The 18,773-nt window shown below is 34.1% G+C and overlaps 1 protein-coding gene across 4 annotated transcripts in view; it reads left to right on the top strand.

Annotated features, from left to right (window-relative positions):
* Positions 1-18,773, top strand: part of HECTD2 (HECT domain E3 ubiquitin protein ligase 2) — a 74,652-nt gene that overhangs the window by 47,262 nt on the left and 8,617 nt on the right. Inside the window, exons 7-15 of one of the 4 annotated variants that reach the window (XM_041744792.1) lie at positions 48-93; positions 1,785-1,894; positions 3,388-3,536; positions 4,470-4,593; positions 6,963-7,059; positions 10,177-10,284; positions 11,114-11,246; positions 12,340-12,428; positions 15,783-15,941. In XM_041744792.1, the coding sequence (XP_041600726.1) occupies positions 48-93; positions 1,785-1,894; positions 3,388-3,536; positions 4,470-4,593; positions 6,963-7,059; positions 10,177-10,284; positions 11,114-11,246; positions 12,340-12,428; positions 15,783-15,941 (1,015 nt within the window). Of the gene's footprint in view, positions 1-47; positions 94-1,784; positions 1,895-3,387; positions 3,537-4,469; positions 4,594-6,962; positions 7,060-10,176; positions 10,285-11,113; positions 11,247-12,339; positions 12,429-15,773; positions 15,942-18,773 lie in introns of those variants that run through there. The other 3 variants (XM_041744793.1, XR_005986158.1, XR_005986159.1) reach the window with 3 other exon arrangements.

Below are 18,773 nucleotides of genomic sequence, written 5' to 3'. Positions count from 1 at the left end.
AAGATTAAATACTAATCTGTAAGCAATTATTCTTGTTTCTTTTACAGCCCACGAACAAAAGATGATCTTAGAGCATATTTTATACTTTTACAGGTAAGAAAGCAAGAACTAAAGTTGTCTAATTCAGATCTCAATCTATGCATGTGTTAAGGGAAATGATACCAAGTACTAGGTATTATTTTTTTGCAACATTATTGATATTTTTTAGATTATAGTGTTACTAGAGCATGAAAGTTATAACAGGTAAACAATGAGAAGCTAAATTATATTTGGGATTAAAATTTTAATGTAGTTCTTGCCTTTCTGCTGTGGTATTCAGGAATAAGCAGAATGAAAGCACCTTTTCTTCCTCTAATCACCCTCTTATAACTAGCTTTACTGGGCTCCAGAACTTTCTTTTATTTCCCAACTAGTAGGTTTCTAACTTCTCTAGGTATTTTTAATAATTGCTTACATTACATTTCAATGGAAAAATCAAGGTGGTTGCTTATGTTTGCTGAAGGAAAGGTGATGAACTTTCTCCTCTTGAACGATACAGATTTGTAGATACAAATAAAAAGGTCCAAACAAATGAAAAGCGATTTTTAGTTTGTATTATTTTTTTGAGAAAGAAGTATGTTATTACATAACTAGCATACTGCTTTTGTATTAGCCTTTACAATTTACAAAAGGTGTTTGCATATATTATTATCTCACTTAAAGGTAAGAAAAATAAGATACAGAGTTTAGTTAAATATTATGTCCAGTAAAAGGAAATATGCATGGTGAAAATAAAAGAAGGGGGAGAAAGGAGAAAAATAAAAGTGGAGAAAAAGGAGAAAAATAGACAAGAAGTAGTTGAGAGATATAAGAAGGAGAAATAGGAAGGACAAAGGCAACACTAAAAGGACAGACATCTATGTAGACAGTAAAAGCTAGAGAAATGACAGCTGAAGTTTGGATTTTGTGAGCGAGTCTGTGGGTCAGTGGTAAGCTCTGCCCATGATGCCTTCTCATGAGCACCACTAGGTGAGGCTATCAGCTGGAGGCACTCTGATTTTGAATTTGTCCTTGCCACTAAGTCAGTTTTGAAAAATAGATGGTGCTTAATTCCCACAGCTTATTTTTCAGTAATACTGATTTTTTCCAGGAAATTCTGAAATACACATTGTGATGAGAGTATAGGTTTTAGAGATGTAACTAGAGACTCCAAGCACTCCTTCAGTGTCCCTTTGACATTTGAAAGCTGCCAGAAGCTGTGATGTGGTTCTCTCCTTATTCTTTGTAAGACATGCACCGAATTCATTTCCAGTGGCAAAAGTTTCACAACCAGCTTTTATTTCATTTTTCTAGCATTCTTTTTTTTTTTTTAATCAAGGAAGAACTAGGTTTTTTTGTTTGTTTGCTTAATTGGATCATAGTGACTACCATGGAACAAGATGCCTTACATACACTTTATTTTTACTACTTAAAAGAAATAAGATAGATATTATCATTCCTATTTTACAGATGAGGACATTGAGAATCAAACTTTAAGGAATATGCCTGCAGTGGTAGAATCAGCCCTCAGACCCAGATCTGTCTTAATTTCAAAGCCCATGCTCTTTCTGCTATACCACAGCCAAAATCAAATCTCTGTTAATTAAATAATTAAACAAATAGATTATTGTTTTTTAGGATTTCACCCAGTATTTCATAGTCTCAAATTTAGTTTCCGAATTTACCACTTAGCTCATTAAGCTTAGTGTCTTTCCTTTTACATGTTAACAAAATTTTAACACAATTATCTTTAATATCTTTTTCAGAATCCTCAATTTAATAATACATCTACGTATGTCATCTATGCTCACTTGCTACGGCAGATAGCTACCTTAGTGGAAGCTGATCATCATTTCCTAGTTCACTGGTTTAAAAAGTAAATCATTCTATCATATTAATAAGAACTCTTATAATCGTACAGTATCAAGTTTGATATTAGTTATTTTATAATAAAATATATTTAAATGTTTTCAGGTCTTTAGAAATGATCTACTTAACCATATTCAAAGCCAATTATAAACATATACCTTAGTACCACAGAGAAGATAATTAAACATCTGTTTTGAAAGCAAGTAACCATTTTGCTGGTGCAGACTGTTGTTCAAGTTTCTGTCCACAGCTCTGGCTTATTGCACAGCACCTTCCTGTCAGTGGTTTTCATATGTCACAAAGGTGGTGACTGGATTTTCTCAGATACTGCTACTTCAATTTGTGTCTTCTTATTTCCTGTTCATCATTACTTCCATTGTACCTTTTCCTTACCTAATGACGGCACCATAAAATACAGGGTAGCCATCAATATCAACTTATAAAAAAAAACAGTCTGTTTTTCCATAGAAGTACACTCCCATACACAATGACTTTTCTCCATTTTTGATAAAATGTTAGAGGGAATGTTTTCAAAATTAATTTTAAAGACAGTTGGTTCTCATTATTCATATTTATGTTCTGTAAAGTCACTGCTAACACTGAATTAACAAATACTGAATCACTGATCCTATGGGACATAACAGGGTTAGGTTCCAATGAGCTGTTGGTCATAGCATTTCCATCAACCAATAAATACATGATCTTATTTTATCTGCATTGTACGTAAAGACATCTTATTTAATAGAAGTTGTTGATTCGTTAACAATGACCTCACAACCAACAGCACTGTGACTAATGTCTGAATGAATTTTATCTAACAGAACTTTATTCTGAAAAAAAAAAAAAAAAGAACTTTATTCTGCATAAGCTACCTCATGTTCCTCTTGTGCTTGAAACGCTAGACAGAACTTTAGCACTACATCCTGGGAGCCATTTTAAAACACCAGAATTACTAACAAAAAGCACAACATGTGAAACATGTTTAACAAAAATGTGAAAAACACGACTCTAAATAAACTGTGTAAAAGATACTCATTTACCATCTGAGAGCTAAACCCAGAAGGCAGAGTGTTTCTTTGTTCCACCTCATCTGGGAGGTGCATATCTGGCAACTCCCATTTTTGGCCATTCTGCCCATCTGCAGATGCCTATGACTGAACTCCAGTGACCCTGAGTTTGGGGTTACAATTAAATTTTAGCAGGGAGGGAAATTTGCAAATACTGAGTCTAAAGAACAAGGATTGACTGAATATTAAAAGCCTTAAAAATGAAATGCTTAATGCTACCGCTATAGTAATTTTGGTGTTTATTTCTTATTTAAGAAACAATACTCCAGGTAAGATTTTGCATCTTTTCAAACATTTGGCAACTTTAAAGGAATAGAATTTGGGGGGATATTCTAAAACTTTATGTGTACAGGATGCATTTTGATATCTAACAAACATATTGCCAAAATAGAAAATGTGAATTTGATTGGAATTATTTCAAAATCTTTACCAGAATATCCCAGAAGAGGTTCAAACAATTGGTAGAGAGATTGCTGCAGTTTATTTCTTTGCGCCTGTTTCCTGCAAAGCCTGAAGAATTTCCACCTATCACAAAGTGTTCCTGGTGGATCCCATCAGCATCTAAAGTGTTGGCTTTACTTAGTAGGTTTTATTATTCTGTCTTCTCTTTTGTTAAATATTAGGGACTTTTCTATAAAGATCTCAAAGTGCTGTAGAGATTCTTAAATTTTAACTTTCTTTAAAGTTAAGAGTTGTAATTTATTTCCTGTTTTGATAATGGATTTCACAATTTATAAGCATAAAAAAGCTTTATGCATTTTATTGGACAGTATTCTGTGTCCATCTGTTGCATGTGACCTGCTAAGTAGAGTCCCCTAAGAAAGCAAGAACTTGCATTAATTTATGAGAACTCCTGCAGGGGAACATGCTGACAGGAAAGTGGTGTGAAGAGGTGCTCATCTGTGTACTCCCTTCTCTATACTGTTCTAATCCCCACCATAAGTTGTTTTTTTTTTTTTTTAAGATTTTATTTATTTATTCATGAGACACAGAGAGAGAGAGAGAGAGAGAGAGAGAGGCAGAGACACAGAGGGAAAAGCAGACTCCATGCAGGGAGCCTGGTGTGGGACTCGATCCTGGGACTCCAGGATCACGCCCTGGGCTGAAGGCAGCTGCCAAACTGCTGAGCCACCCAGGGATCCCCACAACTTGTTTTATAAAAGCAAGAACTTATTGGCTACATCTGAACCATATTTTTTTTTTTTTAAGATTTTATTTGAGAGAGAGAGACGGTGGGGGTAGAGAGAGCATGAGCAGGGAGAGAGGCAGAGGGAGAAGCAGACTCCCAGGGCTCCGTCCTAGGACCCTGAGATCATGACTTGAGCCAAAGGCAGACACTTAAGCAGTTGATCCACCCAGGCATCCCCTGAACCACAATTTTAAAACTACTTTTTAAATTTGGAGCTTAAAATAGGAATTTTTAGATAAAGACTATCTGGTGAACATTAAAATGTTCTTATTAGAATGAATCATGCACGTGTTGGAAAAGATCATTGTTAGAATTTATCTTTACAGATACGGCAAACAGTTTGATTCATCCTTCCCTTATTCCTTATACTGATTTCTATAATTCTACATTGGATCACATTGATCTTATGGAAGAATACCACACCTGGCAGAGCTTTGGAAACTCTCACAGGTACAATCAGAAGCTCATTTTGATTAGTTACCTAAATGAAATACTATTCAAAATAGTGATTGGATGTTAAATTTGTATAAATAAATTTAAGTATGCACATAACTTTATATATAAACTTACAGTTTAGATATCCAGCCCTGAAATATCATTACATTTCTTAAAACATTTTCTTTTTCTTACATTTTGAATTTATGTACATGTTAATTTGATTTTGGTTTGATTAACAACATCTTTTTAAGAAGGGAAAGGTTCTATCTTAGTATGCAAGTTTCTTATATCTCCTTTTTCTATATGCTATCATCCAGTACAGGGGCACAGACTTTCTCTGTACAGTACTAAATGGTAAATATTTTTGGAACTCTGGTGTACCATTGTAACACAAAAACAGCATTAGGCAATATGTAAATAAACAGGTGTGTCTGAGTCCCAGAAAACTTTCTGTATACAGGTGGTAGGCCGTATTTGTCCCATGGGCCCTAGTTTGCCAATGCCTGTTCTAACACAGTGATCATACACATGTGCACATACACACATACGTTTCACTCCTTTTCTCCTTTATTCTGTAGAAAAAGTGATTGTCCCTTATACATAATATAAAATAAAGAATGGGAGTTACAGCAAAAGGGCTTCACACAAATTATTTATTACAGTAGTAGAATGGGTTTTCAGAACACTTGACCAAATTCTTTAATATACTACATCAATATCCATACTTCTAGTTTGGATTAAAACAGCATGAGTATCCCAAACATAATTTATTTCCAGACCATGTTGATATCTTAGTGTGTCTATTCTAAAGAAGTGTTAAGAGATATATTAGGGATATAAGAAACCTCAAAACCCTAAATTAGTTTATAAATTGGTTCAGTCTGCCAGGGACCCTTTCTATCAGAATCAGCCATAGCCATAGACTGGCCTTCTAGACATATCTCAGTCCACATCTGAACACTCAACTAAATAGGAATTGTTTCTAAGGACCTTGTTCTGTCAAATGGATATTTTCTTGACAAAGTATATTTATTTTACAAAGGCGCTTTTTTCTCCAACTTTAATATAATTGTGTTGTTGTAGGCAAAACAACTCCAAGAGCTACTGTGCATATTTCAGTGCCATCTTTTAATACAGAGCTCTTCTAACCACTGTGTCACAGCACTGGTGTACTGAGAATGAGTTACAAAGGAGTTTTGATCCTATGATCCTTTCAGTGTGGGGAAAACCAGCCTGGACTTAGAGGGGTACCTGGGGCCTGAGGGCAAGTCACCTCTGGTGATGAGCAGCCACATCTGTTTATTTCAGTGTGTCACACAGAGTATCACTTTTTCTGTGTGCATAACTAGGGAAAGGCTGAGTCACACCATTTTAAGATACATGATAAGACCAATATATATCCTACTGAGTTCGTTGTACTTCTTTCATTTCCAGATTTTTAGTTAGCCCTTATTGATTCAATACTATTACATATTAGTGCTGAACAACTCATTAAGTAACAATTGCATTCCGGAGAAAGCCATTTTATTTGCGATTCACACAAGGGCTCCTTTTTTTTTCCTCATCATGCCTTCTTCACATCCAGTGAAGTTGACTAACTTGGATGGATTCTAGCTGTAACTGATGAATTCATTGAAGCCACTTCTGATGGAAGTTTGGCTTCTGTAGTGTTACTGTCACCTACTAGCTCTCGAAATGTATTTCTCTCTGGGTAGTTGGTGGCTTTTTACATAACATAGGATCAGCTCTGACCCAGAAAGGAAGTTACTTTCTTGGCCTTCAATCATAATGTTATATTTTACAGATACATACCATTTCATACTACTACACCATTAAACACAATACCAACAACAACATACTTTTCATCCTTTTATTTTATTGATCTTAAATTTATTACTTTTCTTTTTACTACTGTACTTATTGCTAGATTTCTTCATTTCTGAAGCTTGCACATTAGAAATATCCATGTAATCATGGATCTTTATAATAATTTCTGCACATGAACTTTCTCTCCTAATCCTCCTTTGTTAGTACTTCTGTCTCCAGGTTCTGGTGTTGGCCATATTTTCACAGGTAATGATCTACAGGTGACTACATAAACTGAAACTATTTGTATAAACATCTAAATGGTTAGTACATTTCAGAATGTTAGATGTAGCTTTCTCTAGAGAATGAGCGCACAGTGCGTCTAGTAATGATACGAACTTCACAAGGCTGTGGGGATTAAAAGAAATGATGCACATAAAATAATTTTGTAGATGGTAAAACACAATACAAAAGTAATGTTTTATATTGTTAGGAGGGGTACCTTAGATATTCCCTTAGTATAATTTTGCTAAAAATACACCATTTTGCTTTTTCTGTTTTCACTTGTTGAGCAGGTTTTCCTTCTGTCAGTACCCATTCGTTATTTCTATAGCTGCAAAAAAAATCATTATTCAAAGAGACTCAGAACAACAGATGATAAGCATCGCAAGGGTAAGCCAGCTACAAAAACATATTTATGCTGACTATAATCAATATAGTAAATAATTTAATAAATAAATCAAATGTCTTGTGAATTGTTCTAGCATAATCAGGAAATGTTAAAAGTAAAATTCATTTCATAACTCCCTCCAAAAGTGCTTAAACCTGTGCACGATACAGGAAAGACATACATACCGCTCATCAAATTCTCATTATATTATAAATAGCGCAGGAAGATTAAATGCCTCTCACAGACCATCAAAGTACTGGGAACTTGTTGGGCATCATGTGAACACCATATTCCAGCTCCACGGTAGCCAACAGAGCACTGGTGAAGACTACCATAAAGGCAAGGAGTGTCCCTAAGAGCAAACCACTGAAACCACTGAAATCAAATAGAAACAACAAAAAAATTAGAAGATGTACAACCTTGGGAAAGTGAGAAATATATCCAAAAGAGGTGAAAGATGTTTTATGGAGTCTTAGGAAACTAAAATGCATTGAGACCATAGAGACTAGGCTAGCAGTCAAGACTGGCTGTAGGCAGACCATGTAGCAGGATGAAATTTCTCTCTGGGCCTAGCCTTAACCACCCCCTACCACTTGTTTTTTGGCATGGCAGAGTAAAGTTGCGTATGTTACTAAGAGATACAGACTGAGTGAGCAGTTTTTCTTTTATTGGAGCACTAGACTATACATTTAAATGCTCCTGTATTTTGAGTATCTGCTTTCATGACACTAAACTACTTTAAAAATTAGAGGGAAGGCTGGCTGTAGTCTTCTTAAGATAAAAAGAGATTCTCAAATTAAAAAAAAAAATGATTTCCATGTCTTGTCCAAGAATATAAAAACAACCCTAAAGTATAAATTATAATGCTTTAAAATGATTTTAAAAATAAGAAATGTTTATTCTTCAGTAATTCAGTTCCCAGAAGGTGAGTATTTTTTTCTATCACAGAGCAGGACAAAAGATTTAAGTGACTGGTGACATCCCAGAGTCAGCTTACACTGATTATGAGAATATTAGAAGAAACGTTATTGCCTGTGTGTACCAAGAGAGTCCCAAAGCCACTCTACCCCCCTGAAAAGTAAACTTAAACAGGTATATTTGGCATCAGAATTATTATTTAATCTTGGGTAGATACTAGCACAAAGATTAGTCTATACAACTAGTCATTTTGGCAGTTTCTGTTAGCTGCATTTATGCAATTTCACGTGCCTTTTTAGTACTTTTTTACTTTGGGCTATGACTTTTTTATATTTGTAAAACAAAACAAAACAAAACTCAAAGAGCTAGAAGTTTACCTCAGTTTTTCTGAGCAGTTTTTTGCCATGTCACTCACACTTAAAACGTCAAATATCTCCTCTTATGGAAGTTTTCTTCTAATAAAAGGAGAGTGGCAGCTGTGGACTCTGTCACAGGCTGTCTTGCACAGAAGATGGACACAGATGAGTAGAGATTGAAGAGTTAGGTGTCATCATCTGTTCTTACGGAGATCTCCCAACATTTTAACTTGTAAACTGCCACACCACTTGGAATTAATGACCGATGATTATTTTGACATGAGGACAGACAGCCTTACAGGTAGTTAATATAAACAAGAACTTATATGGTATCTGAAATTGCAACAGAAATTCCCCAACCGAAAAATAACTTCCTCATCAGATTGGGTCTAAATTCTACTTTTGGAGATTATTTCTTTCATTTGAGGCATATTCTATTAAATATTCCAGATGAGAGGAGTGGCTTCTAAGCCTTGTCTACCATTAGCATCTTAGTATGAATTTGTTTGCTGGATATTTCCGGTGTAGTGGCTTTCCACGAGTAGACTATGAACACAACATAGGAAAGGGTAGGACAATAGGTCCATAACATAAGATACTATCCCAGGAATACAGATCCATTTGAGCATCAAAGGGGGAGCCCTGAAAAGAAAAGAAAAAAAACCCCACAATATTAAAAGCCTTTAGAATTGGAAATTGGAGAAATGAAGTACTCTGAATTAGAGTGTTTTATTATAGCAGTCTACAAAATCAAGAGCATGGCCTTCCACAGATTTTATTAAATTAAAATTTTACCTACTAAAGCACTTCTCTGCACTATTTAAAATGTCTGAAATGTTCATCTCTAGTATGTACAGTAATTTTTCTTTGTTAGCAAAGAAGATGAAGTAGTCTGATAAAATTATTTAATTAGATTCTATAAACTTAAATGAATTATACAAGCATGTAGATTTCTTATGATCCTGTATATTTCTAACAGATATTTTAATGTGCTTTTTACATACTCATTACTTATACTTTGAAAAACCATGAAAAATAGATTTTTTTAATTACTCACATTTCCGTTACCCAGACATAACAACTGTTAATATTTTAGTAAACTTTCTTTTGATGTTTCTTCTCTATATTATCTTTAAAAGGCAATAGGGTTGAAACAATTTTGTATATACACTTTTGTTCCCTGTTTTTTCATCTGTACCTTTCTTAAATATCTTCCATGTTATTTACATAATTATACCATCCATTTTAATAGTTGTATTATATTCTATTAGATGGATACATATATATTTCTAAAGTTTCACTCTTATAGGTAATGCTGTGATGAACATCTCACTGTATAAAACATTGTTTAGAATTCCCAGAAACGAAATTATTGGGGCAAAGGGTATGAACATTGCTAATGTTTCTGATAAATGTTAACAAATAACTTTCTAAAAGTAGACTAATTGTGCTTTTATGGTAAATTCAGTATCTAAAAAGCTTAAACCAAGTTTATCATCAGTAGTATATACCTCGTTTCAGATGTTCCCACTTTATATTTGTATTTATTGAACAAAAAGCCTTGCTATTTAAGAGATGAGACATATGGAAACTGTAATGCAACATTCTTTACTATAGAAGGTGAATTTTTTTGGTCCTCCGTTTTGGACTGCCTTTGGCTACCATTGTTTCAAAATGAAAAGATCTATATAATAAATAACAAAAATTTGCATAATTGAGTTTATGAAAATACAGGAGAGATAGCATAGTGAAGGATTTAAGTAATTTTTACTATACTGCTTAAATGTTTTAAATGAAATTACAGTTTAAGTAAAAGTAAAAATGCTTGCTTTCTTTTTTAATTAGCAAAGTCTGGTGGATAAAGTATCTCGAAGACAGAGACCTGATATGAACATGTTATTTCTAAATATGAAAGTAAGACGGACACATTTGGTTAGTGACTCGCTTGATGAGGTATATAGATCATTTATTCCAAAATGGCACTCATTGACTAAAACTTTAAATAAATTCTACAATATAGTGTATTATGAAAATCTGTTTTTTATTTTTGTATGCTAGTAAGTGTACTTCCTTATATTTTGGTACCATTGTTAAAATCAGTTGTGTATTCACAATTAAGCTGTATGTTCATTATTTATATGTTTATTAATAATTTGTTGTTAACTCCTCAGAAAAGGATTTTATGTAGAACACTTAAGTGAGCGATTCATGTTTCTGAATATGTAACTTAGATACTGGACCCATCTTTTTTACTTGTTGGGTATGTAACAAGCCATTTTAAATTCTCTGGGCCTGAGATTATTCATCTATAAAATTAGAGTTCTGTACTCCAGGGTAGACTGAGTGTAGAGTGTACTCAGGCCCCAATGTACTTTGATTGTGTGTATATTACTAACCTACATGTATTGCACGGTGCTTCAGCCAGATCTTCATTACAAGATAATGGCTAATGTCATTATGTGATTTTTAAAATCAAGAAGGAAATTAAATATTTTATTATATAATCTGCTAAATTGAAATCTTGAAGGCAATATGATACCAGGATACAGTAACTTTGAGCAAGATACTTGATATTTGACCTAATTCTCTTGATCTCTACAGCAAACATAATAATGCTTAATTGATACAGTAACTGACAAATTATTGAATGAATGGATGGAGTGAATTTTGTGACATTGTAAATAAAGATAAAGATTGCCTAATACATCTCCCAGAATTGAAAAAGTTAATTTCCCTTTTTACTGCCCTTTGTTCTTCTCTTCGATATAATTTCTTTAAATAGTTAACCCGGAAAAGAGCAGACTTAAAAAAGAAGTTGAAAGTTACATTTGTAGGGGAAGCTGGTTTGGACATGGGTGGCTTGACTAAAGAATGGTTCCTTCTTCTAATTCGCCAAATTTTTCATCCAGATTATGGTGAGTATTCAATTTTTATGAACAGTGTATCTTCATAATTATTAGATTAAGTAGGCAGTCTCATTTGCAACCTACCATATGACTTTATGGATTTTTTTGTCCACCATAAATGTTGAATAATTTAAGGATTGTTATTTACCTCTTTAAAAGTGCCCAAATTGGGATCCCTGGGTGGCGCAGTGGTTTGGCGCTTGCCTTTGGCCCAGGGCGCGATCCTGGAGACCCGGGATCGAATCCCACATCAGGCTCCCGGTGCATGGAGCCTGCTTCTCCCTCTGCCTATGTCTCTGCCTCTCTCTCTCTCTCTCTCTGTGACTATCATAAATAAATAAAAAATTTTAAAAAAAATTTAAAAAAAAGTGCCCAAATTGATGGTCAAAATGTTCATTATCTTACTGTAAATCCTACACTATAAAGACTGAAAGTATATATTTGCAAGGTAGCATCCCCATCTTTCCTGAACAAACCAAATGCAAGAAAATTTGTCATTGAAATAAAGAACATTCAGAATTTAAAAAGAAGACTGTAGCTTGTTCCGCACTAATATTTGAAGCCTCTTTCATTAGATTTTGAGCCATTTTGATAAATAAGAATTCATTAATTTTTAAGACACGAGTAAACTTTTGAATTTTGTTTTACCTTATTTAGAGAAAACACTTATATAATCCTTAGTATCTGTAAAAGATCTTTCTTTAAAGAGAGTTTTAAGTGTTTTTCTTACTCTTTGTTTTGTATACCTGTATGTATGACCGCTTTCTGGGAATGGAGAATAGCGATGACATAGATAAATTAAAATCTTTAGATAATTCTCAAACTTAATTTTGATCATGTTATAAAACTTATCATTTTTATAAAAGAAAATCAACTCATTGAGTTTTCTGTCTTTTTAGCCCATTTATACCATTGGTTCAGGATACCAGTAAAGAGTAAAATGCTCTTACATATCAATGTGCTTATATTTTATATATTTTAACATGAAAAATGGTTTATAACAACTGCTGAAATGTTTTGCTTCTAACAGATGAGATACTATGTACATTTTTAATACTTTAATTTTTTTTTAATCTGTCATGTTAATGTTTCTTTTTTTCAGGCATGTTTACATATCACAAGGATTCACACTGCCATTGGTTTAGCAGTTTTAAATGTGATAACTATTCTGAATTCCGATTGGTTGGAATTGTATCCTTTAAACTTTCCACTAGGAGGTGCTAGTACATTAGAGATTTTAAATTTTATCTGAATTTTGGAAAACTGTTCTCATTAAGCCTTTTATTCAGATTTAACATTCTTGTCAAATTTACTAATAGATTTTCAATTATTTGCAATATCACAGCTATATAATGTCACCAGAGTTAATTAATTAAAAGGAATTGTGAGTTTTCTCTATTTTTCTCTGAAAATGTGATCTCAAAATAAAAATAACTATTGCCTATTTCATATATTATCTGAATTATCAGAAAATTAAGACATTTTTAAAATTAAAGTATCTTTTCCCTTCATAAGGAACTACTTTTCTGTTCTTTTACTTTGTGCTTATTTTGCTTAATTTAATAAATTGAAATTGTGGAAATTAAATCTAGGTCGTTAATATGTCCCTAAATCGAGATATCCGTAAAAATTAAAAATGGAATGGAATGGCAATATTTAAAGTATATATTATTTTATAGTATATTTTAAATTATATAAATCCTTGTGCTGTCCCTATCAGGTGTAGTGGAGAGGACATTCCTGCACTGGGTATGAGATTGGAAAAGATAACTCCACAGTATTTTTTTTAATTCTAAGAGATATAATTGTCTATGGAAGAAAGAAGGGAAGAGTAAATAAATGAGCACACACTGGAGATCCGTAGAGTAAAAGAGAGGGAAATATCCAGCCTTATGAAGGTTATGGTCTAGATCAGCAGAGGACTACCAGTTCAAGGTCATCAGTTCTCAGACTCATGATTTTGTGACATTAAGTACTAAGGAGTTCTGAGATGGAAGAGGATAGGTGTATTCCTCCCAGAGAAGGGAGAGCTTATAAATGGAACCATTCTATCTGATTAGCACAGGGTTGGAGGTAGTAAGAAACAGCCTGGGAGAATGGCTGGAAAGCAGGCTACATTGTCCTAGGCCCCTTGGGTGAAGCAGAGGGCCCCCCCTGGGAGTCACGGAGGATACCTTCAACAAAGGGATCAGGAGTAATCCTGGAGAGGGCTTGGAATGCTCAGTTGCATTTGATGGAATAAATCCTGAGGAATGTATATTAAACTTGATGGGAAAAAAGTTAGCAGGGAGAAAACTGCACGTTAAGATGGTAAACCTTATTCGAAATGTTATATATATATGTCATCAGGTCCAAAGATCTAAATACCAAGTTCCACAATATGGAGTCCTGTCAGTTCTTAGATGTCTGGTTTTATTGTGTTCTCTACAGTGATCATTTGTTGAATGTTTCCGTTTCATTGAAGGCCTGAGTCACCAGTACTTTCACTACATTACGAGCTATTTTAATTCCCTGACATATATGTTTGTCATACTTTACATTCTTAGCACAGTTTAGATTTGTGTGATATTTTGACTTTCAAATATTTATAATGCAGTATTAGATTTTACTTTAGCTATCACATTTTTAGAATGGTGTTATACGCAAAATCATAACTTTACTAATCGGCTGCTTTTGCAGTGGGCATTGGTTTCTATTCTAATCATTACCCAAAAGAGCAAGGTCATTAAGCATACTTACATATGCTGCATATTTCAAGTTAGTTAATTAAAGCTAAAATTAAATTATTAAGGCCACTGCTATCTCATTATTATGTGTATTTATCTCACATGCACGCTCACAAAGAAACTGTAGGGCATGAAATAGGTGCCCAAAAAGCACGATTAATATATAGGAAAAATATGAGATGATAATGGATTATGATCATGTAAGTAGGTGATAGATTTATCACCGGTGAGAAGTAAAAATTGAGAACACACATTCTATATTGAGAAAATATCATTGATTCTGTACATATTTTCACTTTCTAAATTTTAGGACCAAAGATTTCTCGTGCTAGTAGTTCTGACAGCATTGCATTCCTAATACCTCAATTTTAAATAGAACAAGGCTTTGGAGTTTACAAGAAATGTTATAGTAAAACCTGTAATAATAATTATAAAATGTTTTGAAGATTGCATGAAGAGCTGTAAATATAACAGTTTTTTTAAAACTATAATCACAAAAAAATAAAAATAAAAAATAAAAAAAAATAATAAAACTATAATTACTTTTACCAAATGGGGCATTTGAAACAGGGTTTTCAAACTCTGGTTGCACCACGTGATGCTTCAGTGGCCCAGCGGAATTCCCCCGTCCTCTTCTCGTCCCTGCTTCAGCCAGCATGGATTGACTTAGTATGACATGAAACACTGTAGTCTGCATATGAAAATGCCCTGAGGCAAATCTTATGGGCCTACTCCTCAACTGCTCAAAACCTGCCTTTAGGGTTACAATTTTTTTTTTAATAAAAAAATACTTAGAACTTGGCACTGTGGTGGATGTTTATAAGTGGTAACCATCTTAGTATTATGGCCACTATCATTGTTGCTATCATCACAGTATAGATGTATATTAGACCTTATTTTCAATATCTGTCCCTTGAATATACTGCTCAGTCCCTGTTGATATGGTTACCTATAAAGTAATATATCTATTCCTTAAATTACTATTAACTCTCATTCTGCCTTGACAAATTGAAATACTGGTTGTCTTCTAATTTTTAAAAATTATTTTCAGTAATTTATCCAGCCCATATATTTAGATTTCCTTTGAGCCAATAAAATTGATGACTTCTTTAATAACTTTGACAGCTGAAATATGACATTTAAAACCCCTCACAGCAAATGGATAAGTTACATATTGCCGTATAAGTAATAAATAAAATATAATTGGGCAAGGTTTATATGTATAATATCTGTAGCTTTTAACTTCAACACTTTGTGTACACTTCAAGTAATTAAGGCCTTTCAGGTATTTCTGTAGGAGAGTAATTGTCTTGTTAGCCTATCAGTAGTATGTGTGTACATCTGTGTGTGTTCCTGTGTCCATATGTTTATTCAGTTCAGCTGTCTTTACATAGTCTGTATTTAGTTTTAAAATAGTTAAAATGATCACCAAAATTACTAGTGTGTTCTGTGTGGAGTTCTGAATAAATTGCTGCTGCTACCTATAAAGTCACCAACACCGTTTAAATTTAGAAAATGTTTTTCTTTTGTGTGAAATAATTTATGAAATGCCTGAAATTGCTATCTGTTATGATCTTAGATAAAATTTTCTAGGGAAATCATCAAATACTATCAACCAACCCCTCCCTTTCACATAACTTTTGGTAATCAAGGAATTACATTATGTAAAATAAAGGGAAAATAAAGAAAAGGAAGTATGTGGGATTAATTAAAGTCAGTGTTAGATCTGACAGTATGCAAGAAGTAGACTGATGCATAATTCAAAACTCATTTTTTTGTCATGGATTTTATGTTAATGCTTAACATTCAGTATGCATAGCTTATGGGACTAGCTGTGTATAACAGCATCACCTTGGATATTCGTTTCCCTCCCTGCTGTTACAAGAAATTATTGAGCCCTCCCATCATTCCTAGTGATCAGAATATACCAGTAGGCATCTGCAGTGTGACCACTGACGACTTATGTCAAATTATGCCTGTAAGTATAAAGTTATTAGCATCTTATTCCTTAATGCTGAATCATCTGTCTTCTACCTGAAATATTTCTCCTCCTAATGCTCTTCTTATTTTTAAATATAATTTCTGTCTACCTATGTAACCCATCTCCTTTTTTGTCTAGCTTTCTCCTTCCTCATAGAGACTTAGCACCACTTTGCTGCACTCTTGGGCCTTTACAGCATAGCAGAACAGGCTTTGAAGTGAGAGAGACAGAGATTAGAATTCAGGCTCTGCCACTTACTGGTTCTATAAACTTGGATAAGTTTTTTTAACCTTTCTGACCTCTAGTTTCCTTATGTGATCAGTGGGACAGCAAAACTTATATACTGGGGGGTTAGATGAGATAATAAAGCTCTCCTGTGGATTCTAATGAAGATGATACTGTGCCATATTGGTTAATAGTGTCTGCAAAACATCTCTAAAATAAATACAACAAATGAATTTCATAGTACTGTCTTTTATAGCATTCCTCCATTCAGAAATTAGATTTCTCATCATCAAATGTAATCAAAGATTAAAATTTAGCAGAAGAGTGGATACTATACATATACTTCTGACTATCCTCTATAGTATTTTTTACAGCTGAGTTTTGATAACTGTTGGTTAGCAGAAAATTCTTGGTAATATCTTTAGCAAATGGCCTAGATGTGAAGAATCTCTTTTACTAAATATTCCTATCTAAATATCCCTGTGTTTTAATAATCTAATGAGTTTGATATAAGTTTGGTGCCTTCCTGTGGAAGTTGAGACTTAATAGTATTAGAAGACTTAATAGTTAGTGGGGTGCCTGGGTGGCTCAATTGGTTGGGCATCAGACCCTTGATTTTGGCTCCGGTCATGGGGGCTCTGTGCTGGGTGTGGAACCATCTTAATATTCTCTCCCTCTGCCTCCATCCCCCTACTCCCCCCGCAACATGTGCATTCTCTCTCTCAAGAAAAACAAAAAGACTCAATAGAAAAATAGTGTGACATGAGAGTGCACAAGTTAATAGAGCAGGTCCTGATTAAGAAACTGAAAGGTCAAAAACAAAAAAACAAAAAAAGAAACTGAAAGGTCTCCTTTCTGTAATCTTCTCTCTGAAACATATTAGCTTTGACTCTCGATTATTCACTTAATTTCCTTACTGTAAAATGTAGGAAATAAACTAATCCCTGAGTTAACCATCTCATTTTAGATTTTTGTGATTTTTAAAAATTACACATATTCCATTTCTGTCAAATTTTTTACCAACTTTATAATTTTATTATTGGTTTTTGCCAATAAATTGCCTAATTTTATGAGTAAAGCTATTCAATATTGGCTTATTTAGAGCTAGCTTTTTTTAAGTTAATGGATATTTTATGAATGACTACACTGAAATGTTGTTTTATATTATGGAGCTGAAGATTTCACTGTGCTAATTTCATATTCTTATGTTGGCCCTTTAATAATGAATCAAGATTCCTGCAGTGTGGTGCCAATTAATGCAGTAATATTCCACTGTTTCCTTAGAGCACTGGGATTGTCCAGCAGGAACAATAAGAAACCTTCCCAACCACAGCCTTGTAAGATTATACTTGAAGGTTTTAGATGAGAATAGAGACTCAAGCATATCCTGAAATCAGCAACTTATAATATTTCTTCTGCTTAAATCACTCCCAAATATGTTGTATTAAATAAGATTACACAAAAAAAAATAAAATAAGATTAAGCAGGGTATTAAAATGGTGTGTAAAAGCAGTATTCAGTGTCTTCAGTGTGACACTGAATACTGCCCAGTGGTTAATTAATCATATTTCAGAAATAGCATATTATAGTTAAGAGTCTAAGATTGACAGTGTAGGTAAACAAAAAAAAAAAATCTCAACAAAAATAGGGGTTTCAAAATACAAAGTCTGGAAATAAAGGGCCTAATAGTCCTAAATAAAACAGATTTGAATACATAACTTCATCACCTATTGACTTTGTATTTTGTCATTAAAAATTTCATCTCTAAAAGATTATGACGGTAAGTCCTTTTCCATGGGTTCACCTGGTAGTCTGTGGAGTTCTTAAAAAAAATGGAAACTCAGGGCAGCCCAGGTGGCTCAGCGTTTTGTTTTGTTTTTTTAAGATTTTATTTTTTTATTTATTTATAGAGACACAGGCAGAGGGAGAAGCAGGCTCCATGCAGAGAACCTGACATGGGACTCAATCCAGGGTCTCCAGGATCACGCCCCAGGCTGCAGGCGGCGCCAAACCGCTGCACCACCGGGGCTACCCTGGCTCAGCGGTATAGCGCCGCCTTCACCCTGGGCGTGATCCTGGAGACCTGGGATCGAGTCCCACGTCGGGCTCCCTGCATGGAGCCTACTTCTCCCTCTGCCTGTATCTCTGCCTGTGTGTGTGTGTGTGTGTGTGTGCCATGAATAAATAAATAAAATCTTAAAAAAAATGGAAACTCAATTTTCAGTGTTCATGATTTTTATTAATAATTGAAGCAAATAATGACAGTCATACCAAATCTGTGCCAGCCTAGATTTGTATAAAAATTTCTGATTTTAAGAGATTGGAAAATTTATTGCGTGTATAAATATGTAAGATCATTCTAACTATGCTGCTTACCTTTTTCCTCTAATAATTTAAAATAAAACTTTAATTTTTTTCATAAAACCTGAAAAATATCTTTAAATATTGGGTCAGGGGATCCCTGGGTGGCACAGCTGTTTGGCGCCTGCCTTTGGCCCAAGGCGCAATCCTGGAGACCCGGGATCGAATCCCACATCGGGCTCCCGGTGCATGGAGCCTGCTTCTGCCTCTGCCTGTGTGTCTCTGCCTCTCTCTCTCTCTCTC

Source organism: Vulpes lagopus, chromosome 2 (genome assembly GCF_018345385.1).
Source record: "Vulpes lagopus strain Blue_001 chromosome 2, ASM1834538v1, whole genome shotgun sequence".
Classification (NCBI taxonomy): domain Eukaryota; kingdom Metazoa; phylum Chordata; class Mammalia; order Carnivora; family Canidae; genus Vulpes; species Vulpes lagopus.
The sequence above is the reverse complement of the archived record's forward strand: the minus strand, read 5'-3'. Positions and strand labels throughout refer to the sequence as shown.